Here is a 13,729-nt window from a genome sequence, read left to right on the forward strand (position 1 = left end):
AGGGGACTGATGACCTTAGAAGTTAAGTCCCATAGTGCTCAGAGCCATTTGAGCCATTTGAAAACTGCTTACTTGCATGTGCACGACTTCGTGGGCGATAGCAAGGCTAGATATGCGAAATCAGGAACGCTCAGGGAAATTTCAGTTCAGGGAGTAGAAGTGGACGGTGTGTAGCACCGCCTTCGCGCGGTCTGCACACGGCAGGTGTAGCGGCCGGCGGGAGAGACTTGTTGGGAGCGTCCGCGACGCGCCGTTGGCCACTTTCGCCGCCGTCAAATGTCAGTCTGCCGGCCGCTAATTCGGGCGAAGGACAGGTCAGAGGTACAATGCAGCCCATTGCAGCGCACGCGGACTCTTACTGCCGGTTCTCCCCCGCTAAATTGGAGCGTTGAGGAGCCGCCCGCGCCGCAACCTCAGTAGTGACAGGACGCCGCAAGAGGCACCAGGACCACTGCCGCCGCCGCCGCCGCCGCCGCCGCCCCCGCAGCCGCCGCCACCATGGTACGTCTGCAGGCGGAAGTACCTGCCGCGGCTGTGGCGCCTTTTGCGGTGATCCACAGTTAGCGGCTACTCGGGTGTTTACGTGGACTTGTGGCTAGTCGATGGCATTGCGCTACACCTGCATTGTAAATGCACCTGTGTCTAATGACCACTCACCGTAGTACGTGACTTCGTTCTGCAATAAAAAAGAAGGCTGTGTATTACTCCATGTCTACAGAGTAAACCAGAACCCCACCTACAAAATTTCGGATGTTTTTCAGGAATATTTTCTGAGCATTTTGGTATAAGGGATCCGAGGCCACCAGTGACCCTTCACAGAAGATTCGTGTAATGTGTTGTCTCATTTACCTTATTTACTAGCAACGGAAGACAGCAAAACGAAAGCTGAGACTTTAAATTTACCATTTGAGAACTCTTTCACGCAGGAGGATGGTACAAACATACCGCCGTTTGAGTCTCGAACAGATTCCCGTATGGAGGACATAGTGATAGACATCCCTGGGGTTGTGAAGCAGCTGAATGGGTTGAAAATAAATAAATCGCCAGGTCCTGATGGGATTCCAATTCGGTTTCACAGAGAGCACTCTACTGCATTGGCTCCTTACTTAGCTTGCATTTATCGCGAATCTCTTGCCCAACGTAAAGTTCCGAGAGACTGGAAAAAAGCGCAGGTGACGCCTGTATATAAGAAGGGTAGAAGGACGGATCCTCAAAATTACAGAACAATATCCTTAACGTCGGATTGTTGCAGGATTCTAGAACATATTCTCAGTTTGAATATAATGAATTTCCTTGAGACAGAGAAGTTGCTGTCCATGCATCAGCACGGCTGTAGAAAGCATCGCTCCTGCGAAACGCAACTCGCCCTTTTTTCACATGATATCTTGCGAACCATGGATGAAGGGTATCAGACGGATGTCATATTCCTTGACTTTCGGAAAGCGTTTGACTAGGTGCTCCACTGCAGACTCCTAACTAAGGTACGAGCAAATGGGATTGGTTCCCAAGTATGTGAGTGGCTCGAAGACTTCTTAAGTAATAGAACCCAGTACGTTGTCCTCGATGGTGAGTGTTCATCGGAGGTGAGGGTATCATCTGGAGCGTCCCAGGGAAGTGTGGCAGGTCCGCTGTTGTTTTCTGTCTACATGAATGATCTTTTGGATAGGGTGGATAGCAATGTGCGGCTGTTTGCTGATGATGCTGTGGTGCACGGGAAGGTGTCGTCGTTGAGTGACTGTAGGAGGATACAAGATGACTTGGACAGGATTTGTGATTGCTGTAAAGAATGGCAGCTAACTCTAAATATAGATAAAAGTAAATTAATGCAGATGAATAGGAAAAAGAATCCCATAATATTTGAGTACTCCATTAGTAGTATAGCGCTTGACACAGTCACGTCGATTAAATATTTGGGCGTAACATTGCAGAGCGATATGAAGTATGACAAGCATGCAATGGCAGTTTTGGGGAAGGAGGATAGTCGTCTTCGGTTCGTTGGTAGAATTTTGGGAAGATGTGGTTCATCTGTAAAGGAGACCGCTTATAAAACACTAATACGGCCTATTCTTGAGTACTGCTCGAGCGTTTGGGATTCCTATCAGGTCGGATTGAGGGAGGACACAGAAGCAATTCAGAGGCGGGCTGCTAGATTTGTTACTGGTAGGTTTGATCATCACGCGAGTGTTACGGAAGTGCTTCAGGAACTAGGGTGGGAGTCTCTAGAGGAAAGGAGGCGTTCTTTTCGTGAATCGCTACTGAGGAAATTTAGAGAACCAGCATTTGAGGCTGTCTGTAGTACAATTTTACTGCCGCCAATTTACATTTCGAGGAAAGACCACAAAGATAAGATAAGAGAGATTAGGGCTCGTACAGAGGCATATAGGCAGTAATTTTTCCCTCGTTCTGTTTGGGAGTGGAACAGGGAGAGAAGATGCTAGTTGTGGTACGAGGTACCCTCCGCCACACACCGTATGGTGGATTGCGGAGTATGTATGTAGATATAGATGTCGACTAGAATGACCGAGAGGTTCTAGGCACTTCAGTCTGGAACCGCAAGACCGCTACGGTCGCAGGTTCCAATGCTGCCTCGGGCATGGATGTGTGTGATATCCTTAGGTTAGTTAGGTTTAAGTAGTTCTAAGCTCTAGGGGACTGATGACCTCAGATGTAAAGTCCCATAGCGCTCAGAGCCATTTTAACCATTTTTTGAACCTTCACTAGAGCGAAATAGCCGATAACATGCGATGACCAACAGGTGCAACACAAAACACAGTGTAGAACAACAACTCTCAGAAGAAAAAGCACTGTGTTGTTGTTGCCGTAGCTGTGGGAACAACTTGCCCTGATATCAAAGTGACGCTCTTCCACTGCACTCAGTGAATCCATACACGAGGTGCGTATTGGCCAACTCTTCCTCGGGAGACCTATTCGTGCCGCTGTGTATTTGAGGGCTGACATTCATTCCCAGTCGCATCTCTCTGTAAAAATGCTGTTATCTCGCTAAACGCTTCTAAATCGCGTTTGCTCTGTGGTGTCACTTTCAACAGAGACGGATATGAAGGTTGTTTGGTCCACTGTCAGCCATGTATTTTCCCGATGGAAGTCGTGTCCTCATGTTACCAAGCCGTTCATAAGCTTGTCCCCACCAACGTTTGTCTTTTTCGCATTGGCCTAAGTGAGGCAGACAGATCCAGTCGTCGTTAAACGGATACCTTAAATCAGTTGGGCCCCTGTGTAACAGGCATTGGAGTTGGCTCCGCCGACAATTGGCCTTTCTTGCCAGGGCGATGGAACCGGCAATTACCGTTTCAGTCTTCTTTCCCAGAACGAAGAACAATACAGTTATGTGGCTTGTCGGGCATTATGTTTTCATTACGTGGTGACACTGTTGACGTACGACATACACTACCGCAGAAACATATCCGAGACTCAACCATGCAGTACTGAATGTAAGCTTATGCGCGAAGGGTACGGTGGCCGTGCTGCTGTCAATAGACAGTACCGCGGGTGGATTAGTTTCCAAAAATGGCACACAGTGTATAGCGTATAGCGTCGGCATGTGCACTGTTGTGAGGGTATTTTCAGTGCATTGCAGGTGTAAAGATAAATGGGTTTTAATAAATAAAATTAAATGCAGTTACTTTGTAACAAGGCACTGCAAACCACAAGACCCTTATACCAAACTACTCGGGAAATGTCCCTGAACGACCACCGAAATTTTGTCGGTGGCATCCGAAACATAGAAATATCCTCGGTGTCCCAAAGCAGCTTAAATCACCTAATAAAAGCAAGGCTTCCAAATGGTTCAAATGGCTCTGAGCACTATGGGACTTAACGTCTGAGGTCATCAGTCCCCTAGAACGTAGAACTACTTAAACGTAACTAACATGAGGACATCACACACATCCATTCCCGAGGCAGGATTCGAACCTGCGATCGCAGCGGTCGCGCGGTTGCAGACTGTAGCGACTAGAACCGCTCGGCCACAGCGGCCGGCACTTAGGAGGTACAACAGGTCTACCAAAGAGACTGCTTACACCACGCTTGTCCGCCCTATTCTTGAGTATTGCTGTCCGGTGTGGGATCCGCGTCAGGTGGGACTGAGGGATGACATAGAAAAAGTACAAAGAAGGGCAGCTCGCTTTGTATTGTCGCGAAGTAGGGGAGAGAGTGCCACATACATGATACGTGAATTGGAGTGGCAATCATTAAAACAAAGGCGTTTTTCATTGCGACGGGTTCTTCTCATGAAATTTCAATCACTAGTTTTCTCCTCCGATTGCGAAAACATTCTGTTGGCGCCCACCTTTTAGGGAGAAATGAACATCTCGATGAAATAAGAGAAATCAGGATTCGAACAGAAAAATTTAAGTGCTCGTTTTTCCCGCGTGCCGTTCGAGAGTGGGACTGTAGAGACACAGTTTGAAGGTGGTTCATTGAACCCTCTCCCAGGCACTTTATTGTGAATAGCAGAGTAATCACGTAGATGTAGATGGTTGGTTGGTTCATTTGCGGGAAGAGACCAGACATCGAGATCGTCAATTACGTCACATTAGGGAAGGGTGGGGAAGGATGGCGGACGTGCCCTTTCAAGGGAACCATCCCGGCATTTGCCTGAAGCGATTTAGGGAAAACACGGAAAAGATAAACCAGGATGGCCGGACGCGGGTTTGAACCGTCGTCCTCCCGAATGCAAGCCCCGTGTGGCAACCACTGCGACACCTCGCTCGTTTGGATTTACCTTGTATGAGGTTGATGAAGGATACTTCATGTATATACATACTTCTATGTAAAGCACGCTCCTTCGTCTGTGACACGACGAGGAAGTAGTAAAAAAAGTTGAAGTAAATTTTTAAAAAGTCTACGGAAATTCTATGAGGACACAATAGTAAATTATAGGAAAACTGAAGACTGGCATGTAGCTTAATACCGTTCCGTGCAAAATAAAAATAAACAACCAAACAAGCAGGCTTGGCTGTGTATAAACATACGATGACATTCGTCAACTGTTATGTGATATCAGGCGTATATGAGTTCCGGCATTTATAACACATTGATGGATTTTATAGAAATAAACTGATGTCTTCTGACACACGTAAGTTATTTCATTTCGTTTCCCCTTTCGAGAGATTTTGCCTCCGTGTTAAGAACACCTTCCGTACTTTTATGTACACATTCCTGTTGACTTAAAGACTGACCAGACGCTCATTACTGGAGCCTAGAATTACAGCTTAGAAGCGATGACGATAACATCGTAATTCTCCGTGATTTCGGAACAGTGTTGTTGCTTTGTAAAACTGAGGTCCTGAGTTCGTTCCTGCTCCCGGACAAGGATGTTTGTCCTCGAAATAGACTATAACGTATTTCGAACAATATATTCGGTATAAACATGACAAGACATAACCTGTAAGTTTGACTATAACCCGAAAGTTGCAATGGATTAAAATTTCACTTATTCTCGGGTGGTAACTGCGCAGATAAAATCAAAATAAAAAATAAAAATAAAATAGAGATCGCAATGAGGGTAAGAGTATTGCTGGGCACGTATAGGATTATTTTAAGAAGCTACTATATGTGTAATACGTGGGCCCTACGCATGAATAATTTGCTGTCAAACTGAAAGTAAAATCTTATAGATTGTTAGACCGCGTAATGTTCCCCTTCAGTTATTTCTCACGATTCCTCTGCTGCGATCTTCTTCAGGATCTTCTGGCTGTAAACTATCAAACAGCCTGCGAGACAAGATCTGTTTCAGTGACTGGTCCTAATGGTGTCGCTAAATAATAATAGCAGCTTATAGCCCCGTTTATAGCCGTCACATCATTGAATGACCCGCACAATGTCCCGGCAGAAATGAAAGAACGAAATCGAACAATGTGAAAAGAACGAACAACGTTTCTATCGTTACGCATACTTCGGAGACGGTACAGCTGTGAAATCAGCAATACATTTGCTATTTATCTGGTGCTAACGTACTTTAGAATATTTACATTTCTCTGTTACAACAAAACTAAATTTCGTTAATTACACAATTCTTAACGCGCCGAGACTATTTGGGCTGTCTAGGCTGATAAATACAGACAACAGTTTTTTATTTTCGATTTAGGCGAACGAATGTACCTTCGCTTGTCTGGCATTTCACTGACGTCAGTACCCAGTATAGAGATCTACCACCACAACTTACTAACTTCGTTAGTAGATTTAGCCAATTGCTGGCGATAGAGAAACACCAAACAGTCGGAAGAGGACACCTGTGTTTAAATCAACTACACGTACCCTGCAGGAAACAGTTAATTGTCATGTTAAAACCTGTTTTTTCTGCTATAAACTGTTGTCTAACTCGACACTTTTCTTACTTTTCAGGACGATCTTCCAGCGGAACAGATACAGCGTAAGTAGATTATTCAATTTGATTTATCTCACTGAAGTATCTTTTATTTTATTGTATTTATATCTCTCGTCTATACTATTTAGGTTAACTTTTATAAGTAGGTTACTGCTGTCTTTAGAGAAAACCACATATCAATATATTTTTTGAAACTGTTTGTGACTGTGCCGGAAAATAAACTATTTTCGTATTATACATTTGAACAATCACTATTGTCCCCAGTTCTTTCCGTTGACATTTTTAGGCTTGCATAAAACTTTTACTAGTGTTTAAAAGTGCTTTCGTGAAAGAATGACAAATGCAGTAACGTGACAAATGCAGAACTTGTGTGTTTTCGTGTAACCCTGGGTGTTTATGAAGTTTATATTCATAGTAATAATGAACAATATAAAATTGTGATTGAGAGTCGATTGGCCGGATACCGTGAAAGTGACGTGTAAGAAAAGTACCACTAAAGCTGTAGCTGCCGTAGTTTGCATCTTGGTATTTCTAAATCAATTGTTACGGTAGCAGGGGGAGATTGCAAACGTACAAAATTCGTCTACGAAAAGTTACATAAGAAGGATAATTTTCACAAGCAAGGGAACTTTACGGGTCAACCAAGCAACGTAACCGAATTTGTCCTTGATTATTGTGAAGCGCTCGTGTAGAGTGGACTGACCTGATCAAACCATATCGTGCCCCGTAGCAGCTGATGCCCAAAAAGCTATTTACGCACGCAACAGCTGTTTACAAGAAAATCGTGTCAGTTTACCGCTCTGTCGGGTGCGTAATGAAGACTGAAACTCCAAACTGCACTTAACCAACAGTTTCGTCGACGCTGGATCCTTAGAGGAGGGGTAATTTCTCAGTCACAGCGACGTACTGTTGGACAATTTGTGGAGCTCACAAACTACAACTTCATTTTGCCCTCTTTGTACGGATTTCCCTCTGTTTCCAGTAGTCCTTCACACGGTCTCTGTGCTGTTACCTTTCTTCTTCTGTCCGTGTTCTTCCCGTCTTTATAGTTCTTCTTTCCAGCGAAACCCTTCCAATGAACGGTGTTTGTTTGCAATGACTTCATTTACACATTGAAGCAACAAAAAACCTGTTAAAATTGATGCACCTGACGAATCTCAGGAACGTTAACCAATGTATTACTTAAACAAAAATTTCGAATTTCATTTAACTGTTGACCTTTTACTGAAAAATTCTTGGTGTTTTTACATAAAAACATTTAGCTGTTTGGCCTGTTACCTGGCTCTACGTTAACAAGGTTGGCCTCCTTCACTTGTTTTAGACTAAGAAACTAGTGTTCTCGCTTATCACGTCCACTTTGTAAGTTGTAAACAAACTGGTCCGCAAACATACCTATACGAAACTGCACCAAATAGTTATTTGCGCCTTTTGCAGACATTATGTTTATGGAGCGTTTCTAGTTACTTTATGTAAACATGATAATCTTTGTTACCATCACACTTCCCCATATTTTAAATAATTGGTAGTTCAGTGATGCACAAAGGTTTACAGCGACTGAGTTGCGGGTCAGTACTTGTCTTCTTCTGGTTTAATTCAAACACTGAAAAAATATCGGTGTTGTTTAAATGATGCATTCGTCACTTCATGGGAAGTTACAAATCTAAATTCAGTAAACCCCTGGGAAATATACCAGAGAAAAGGAGAGCTCCAACAATGATGTTATAAAAAAGGAGAGCCCCAACAATGATGTTATAACAGCTGAAACCAGCAAACACATTTTTTGTTTTATTAAGATGTGTAAGGTTAAAAATAAGGTCTCATTTGTGACCCGGTCACACTCGCCTGAAATTGATACTGATTTCTAAAGCACATGTGTATCTCCCTATATCCGAACGGTGTCCGATGAAAATTGCACAACGCTGCACTACGACGCTAATCAATGTTGAGATGTACTTCTAACAGAGCACAATTTCCAGCTCGTACTTTTTCCAACATAGTAAGTCTGTAGGTCATCATCCCAATTTAATTCATTTAAATGCATCTAAAACAATTTCTCTGTAAGATATTTTTTATTTTGGTCTTCATATGCAGGCCACTTAGTTCACCAAACTAATTCAATAACACAGCCTAACAAACGCTATTTCTTTGATTTCTTTTTGTTAGGTAATATCTTAATAATATGGTGTTTTGGGGACTGAATCCATATATGAACTCTTCTTTTTCTTTTTCCGAACAGTATTGTTAGAGCGTAGCTCCCTTATAAACTAGGAAGATAGTAAAACACACGTAACAGAAATGATATGTAATTTGGAATAAAAACAGGAAAAACGCTCTTCATTACATGGGAATTTTGTATCCATCGGCTTATTACAAATGATTGAAGCGATTTCACAGCTCTACAATAACTTTATTATTTGAGATATTTTCACAATGCTTTGCACACACATACAAAAACTCAAAAAGTTTTTTTAGGCATTCACAAATGTTCGATATGTGCCCCTTTAGTGATATGGCAGACATCAAGCCGATAATCAAGTTCCTCCCACACTCGGCGCAGCATGTCCCCACCAATGAGTTCGAAAGCATCGTTGATGCGAGCTCGCAGTTCTGGCACGTTTCTTGGTAGAGGAGGTTTAAACACTGAATCTTTCACATAACCCCACAGAAAGAAATCGCATAGGGTTAAGTCGGGAGAGCGTGGAGCCCATGACATGAATTGCTGATCATGATCTCCACCACGACTGATCTATCGGTTTTCCAATCTCCTGTTTAAGAAATGCCGAACATCATGATGGAAGTGCGGTGGAGCACCATCCTGTTGAAAGATGAAGTCGACGCTGTCGGTCTCCAGTTGTGGCATGAGCCAATTTTTCAGCATGTCCAGATACACGTGTCCTGTAACGTTTTTTTCGCAGAAGAAAAAGGGGCCGTAAACTTTAAATCGTGAGATTCCACAAAACATGTTAACTTTTGGTGAATTGCGAATTTGCTGCACGAATGCGTGAGGATTCTCTACCGCCCAGATTCGCACATTGTGTCTGTTCACTTCACCATTAAGAAAAAATGTTGCTTCATCACTGAAAATAAGTTTCGCACTGAACGCATCCTCTTCCATGAGCTGTTGCAACTGCGCCGAAAATTCAAAGCGTTTGACTTTGTCATCGGGTGTCAGGGCTTGTAGCAATTGTAAACGGTAAGGCTTCTGCTTTAGCCTTTTCCGTAAGATTTTCCAAACCGTCGGCTGTGGTACGTTTAGCTCCCTGCTTGCTTTATTCGTCGACTTCCGCGGGCTACGCGTGAAACTTGCCCGCACGCGTTCAACCGTTCCTTCGCTCACTGCAGGCCTACCCGTTGATTTCCCCTTACAGAGGCATTCAGAAGCTTTAAACTGCGCATTCCATCGCCGAATGGAGTTAGCAGTTGGTGGATCTTTGTTGAACTTCGTCCTGAAGTGTCGTTGCACCGTTATGACTGACTGATGTGAGTGCATTTCAAGCACGACATACGCATTCGCGGCTCCTGTCGCCATTTTGCCTCACTGCGCTCTCGAGCGCTCTGGCGGCAGAAACCTGAAGTGCGGCTTCAGCCGAACAAAACTTTATGAGTTTTTCTACGTATCTGTAGTGTGTCGAGACCATATGTCAATGAATGGAGCTACAGTGAATTTATGAAATCGCTTCAATCATTTGTAATAGCCCTGTATTTCCTTTCTCTCCTTTGTTAAAGCCCCTAACACAGCTTTTTCTCCGATGAATGGCCCGTTGCATGTATCGGTGAAGTGACCAACAATGATCCACCATCACATTGTACTGATATTCCAGCGGCCCTGGTACCATCTTTCCATTACTCTGACGTCTTGAAGAAAGCGCTCATCTAGATTCCGAGGTTTCAGGGACAAGGGCAAGGTGGCTGTTGAAAAAGGGAAAAGTGAGGCGCTTCAGCCTAGTTTGTTGAATGTTTCCAGGGTGTTGTCTACAGCAGAAATATACTGTGTACCCTTTTTATTGCCTAAGAGTGATACTGAAACCTCCCTCTCACTCACTTTTTCTCAAAGTTGGAATTGAACATCATTTTACGAACCCCGGGTACAACAAACACTCTTTCTTTCAGTTTCGTTTCTCCTACGTGAGGTAACTCCTCGAAGACGTACTTGAAACATTCTGTGTCTTTCGGTAAGACTTCCGCGAACTGTTTCATTAGGAGCAGCTTAATGTATAGATGTGTTAATAGAATTTCTTTTTCGGATCCACAAGATTCTAGCCCAAAAAGAGGACGCAAAGTGCTCCTCTTAGGAATTTTCAAGTATACTAACATTTCTAACCTGTGTCATTGAAATATTCCATATTATTCCTAACTGAAACAACATATGAAACAACTGTCATTAAAATCGCTAAAAATATAATTTTTAAATATTATATTAAGTGTAAAAAAAGGTGGCGGTGAGGGACTTTTCTTGTCATCTTAGGACTCAACACACTAAAAATCTCAAGAATTAGCATGTCTCATTGAAAAAGGTATTTCATCATTGGGCTGTTTTATTTTCAACAAAGACACTTGTACGCTACACGTAAAGACATTACGAGAACGGTGAATAATTGATCTTTTGGATCTGCAGTTCTTGTCTTTCTTTCCGTATTTGTCGTTAAGTTATTGGATATAGGTCTGCCTTCCATGCAAAAACTGTGTTTTTTTTTTCTTGTTACTCAAACATGTTTCGATATCCCTGTGCCATTCTCAGTTGTCTTTGTTTATTAAAAACTGTGAAAAGCAAACATATTTTAGGTTGTAACTGATCTAACAATGTGACGCCTAAAGTAAGTTTTTGTCCGTTTTTCTTCTTACCGTGATTTTACATTACAGGTAGCTCGTAACCTGCAAACCAAACGATGTAAATATGAATTTCATCGGCAAGTTAACACATCCCTTGATTTTTAGCAAAAACGTGATTTTAGTGTGGCAAAATGTTTTGCGTATACATTTGTTACTGCTCACGTTTTGTTGTGATTGATCCTTCTTCTTTTGCGTTCTGAGGGAAGTACACAAACATATTAACATCATTTGTGTAATTTCGTTTTTAAAAATGCCTTTTAACTTCGTAAAACGCGTTGAACAGTATGTTGTTGTGTTTCCTAAACCCGTCAGCCTTGGGTTTTGCCCTATCAAAATCACGTGACTTTTTTTTAAAAAAATTAAGAAAGTGATGGAGATGAAATTTACATTTGTGTGGTTTAGTTTGCAGATGGCAAGCTATCAGTGAATAACGCCATACAGATGGTCCTGCAAAACAATATAATGTAAAATGACGGTAAGAAGAGATACGAACAAAAACTTTCTTTAGGCCTCACTTTGTTAGACCAGTTACAACCTAAAATATGTTCACGTTTTAAAGTTTTCAATAAACAAAACCCACTGATGGAAGGACAGGGGTGGCGATACACGTTTAGGTAACAAGAAGAAACACTGTTTTTGCATAAAAGGCGGACCTATATCCAATAAAAGGCGAATAACTTAAAAGTGCACATTGTGAAACAAAATACCTGTTGCCTTTCGGGAACCAACAAAAATTGTCCTCGTAATGTAGATTGGTTTTTGACTTTTCCACATGTGTCATCTCTAACGGTGGAAATATATATTCAGCTCAACAATGTGCAAGTGACAGCTGATGGAACGGCGGTAATGTGTTGTCACGATGTCAGTAAGCGAGGAGAATGGGAGGAATTGCCACCCACAAAATTGAAACCTGTCAATTAGAGGGGGCTACGTGTTCGTCGAATTAATGAGTTTTTTATCTCGTAAAATCATTCCCCTAAATGCAATAGTAACTAATAATAGTTTTTTCAGTGCCCCTTCTTATCCAGTCCTTGAGGTACTGTAGATGTTTACTTAAGGCCAGCGTAAATAATCCTCTTTACATTGCAGTTATACCTGGTTGACCTTGCGATGAGAAAGGAAAAGTGAGATAACTTGTGTTATTTTTTTGCGCTAGTGCTGAAGAAGGCTTTCGACGCCTTCGACCATGACAAGAAGGGCTACATCACCACCGACATCGTGCGCACCATCCTGGACATGCTGGGGCTCAAGATGGACGCGGACACGCTCCAGGATATCATCGATGAGGTCGACGTCGACGGTGAGTCATCACCGACACACTTGGGCTATTGACAACATATCGATACATCGAGACGCCGATATTTCTTTACAAAAAACATCGATCTATATTGGCGTCATTACTCCCACAGGATCGATGCCGAAATGGAAATATCGAGTACCGATATTTTTATTTTGTCTTACATTTTTTTCGCGAATTTCGGTAAATATTTGAACTTTTACTTTTTTTAAAAAAATTGTAGTACAACATAATTTTACTTTCACTTTCACTGTGTGAAGGAGTCTTACTACTTTTTGAGCTTTCATCAAGGTCATTCTTTCTCTTTGACTATGTGAAGGAAGTATAGAAAGAAGAAGATTGTACTGGGGGTGGTGGTGTGAATGGAATAACAAGATATCCGATGTGAAGAAATAACACACCAGTAAAAAGAATAATTTTTAACGCAACGTGTGTGCCATTTCTTCACATCGACGTTCTTCAAAAACAGTTACTGAAATTGATGGAAAAAAGTCCACTGGTCTTTGCGGTCGGCGGAGACTTGTGAGCGGAAATGCTGACGTAATCTCCGCTCGGCGCTACCAACAGAAACTTCAACGTTTAACCCCACCGCGCAGTTTTGCGGCTGCTAGGTCGCTGGCGTTGGCACAAATAGAAAATAAGAAAAAGAAAGAAGGGAGTCGACACGAAGTGTTCCGGACAAATCCTATGTAAGACGAAATCGAACGACGGACCCATCGCACACCTGTTACTGTGCGACTTAACATGCTGTTAGGATTGTTAGCAAAGTGGTTATCGCGAGGTGTCAACATACATCGTTTTGTTTTCGATTCTTGCCCTAAGGGGGATAAGCACAGATGTGAGTCTCATGTACAGAATATCTAATAATAAATCAATGCTTGAATATACAGTTCTAAAACTGGCAGTATTACTATGTGATCAAAAGTATACGTACACCTGGCTGAAAATGGCTTACAAGTTGGTGGCGCCCTCCATTGTTAATGCTGGAATTTAATATGGTGTTGGACTACCGTTAGCCTCGCAGGCATACGTTCAATCAGGTGCTGGAAGGTTTCTTGGGGAATGACAGGCCATTCTTCACGGAGTGCTGCACTGAGGAGAGGTATCGATGTCGGTCGGTGAGGCCTGGCACGAAGTCGGCGTTCCAAAACATCCCAAAGGTGTTCCGTAGGATTCAGGTCAGGACTCTGTGCAGCTCAGTCCGTTACAAGGATGTTATTGTCGTGAAACCACTCCGCCACAGGCCGTGCATTATG

The 13,729-nt window shown here is 42.6% G+C and overlaps 1 protein-coding gene across 1 annotated transcript in view; it reads left to right on the forward strand.

The window, feature by feature from the left end:
* The first annotated feature begins 369 nt into the window (after positions 1 to 369).
* LOC124788169 (troponin C, isoallergen Bla g 6.0101-like) overlaps positions 370 to 13,729 on the forward strand; it is a 50,163-nt gene continuing 36,803 nt past the window's right edge. The window contains exons 1-3 of the mRNA XM_047255322.1: positions 370 to 501; positions 6,364 to 6,391; positions 12,333 to 12,476. Coding sequence (XP_047111278.1) covers positions 499 to 501; positions 6,364 to 6,391; positions 12,333 to 12,476 — 175 coding nt within the window. The 5' untranslated portion in view covers positions 370 to 498. The remainder of the gene's footprint in view (positions 502 to 6,363; positions 6,392 to 12,332; positions 12,477 to 13,729) is intronic.

Source organism: Schistocerca piceifrons, chromosome 3, assembly GCF_021461385.2.
Source record: "Schistocerca piceifrons isolate TAMUIC-IGC-003096 chromosome 3, iqSchPice1.1, whole genome shotgun sequence".
Lineage (NCBI taxonomy): Eukaryota > Metazoa > Arthropoda > Insecta > Orthoptera > Acrididae > Schistocerca > Schistocerca piceifrons.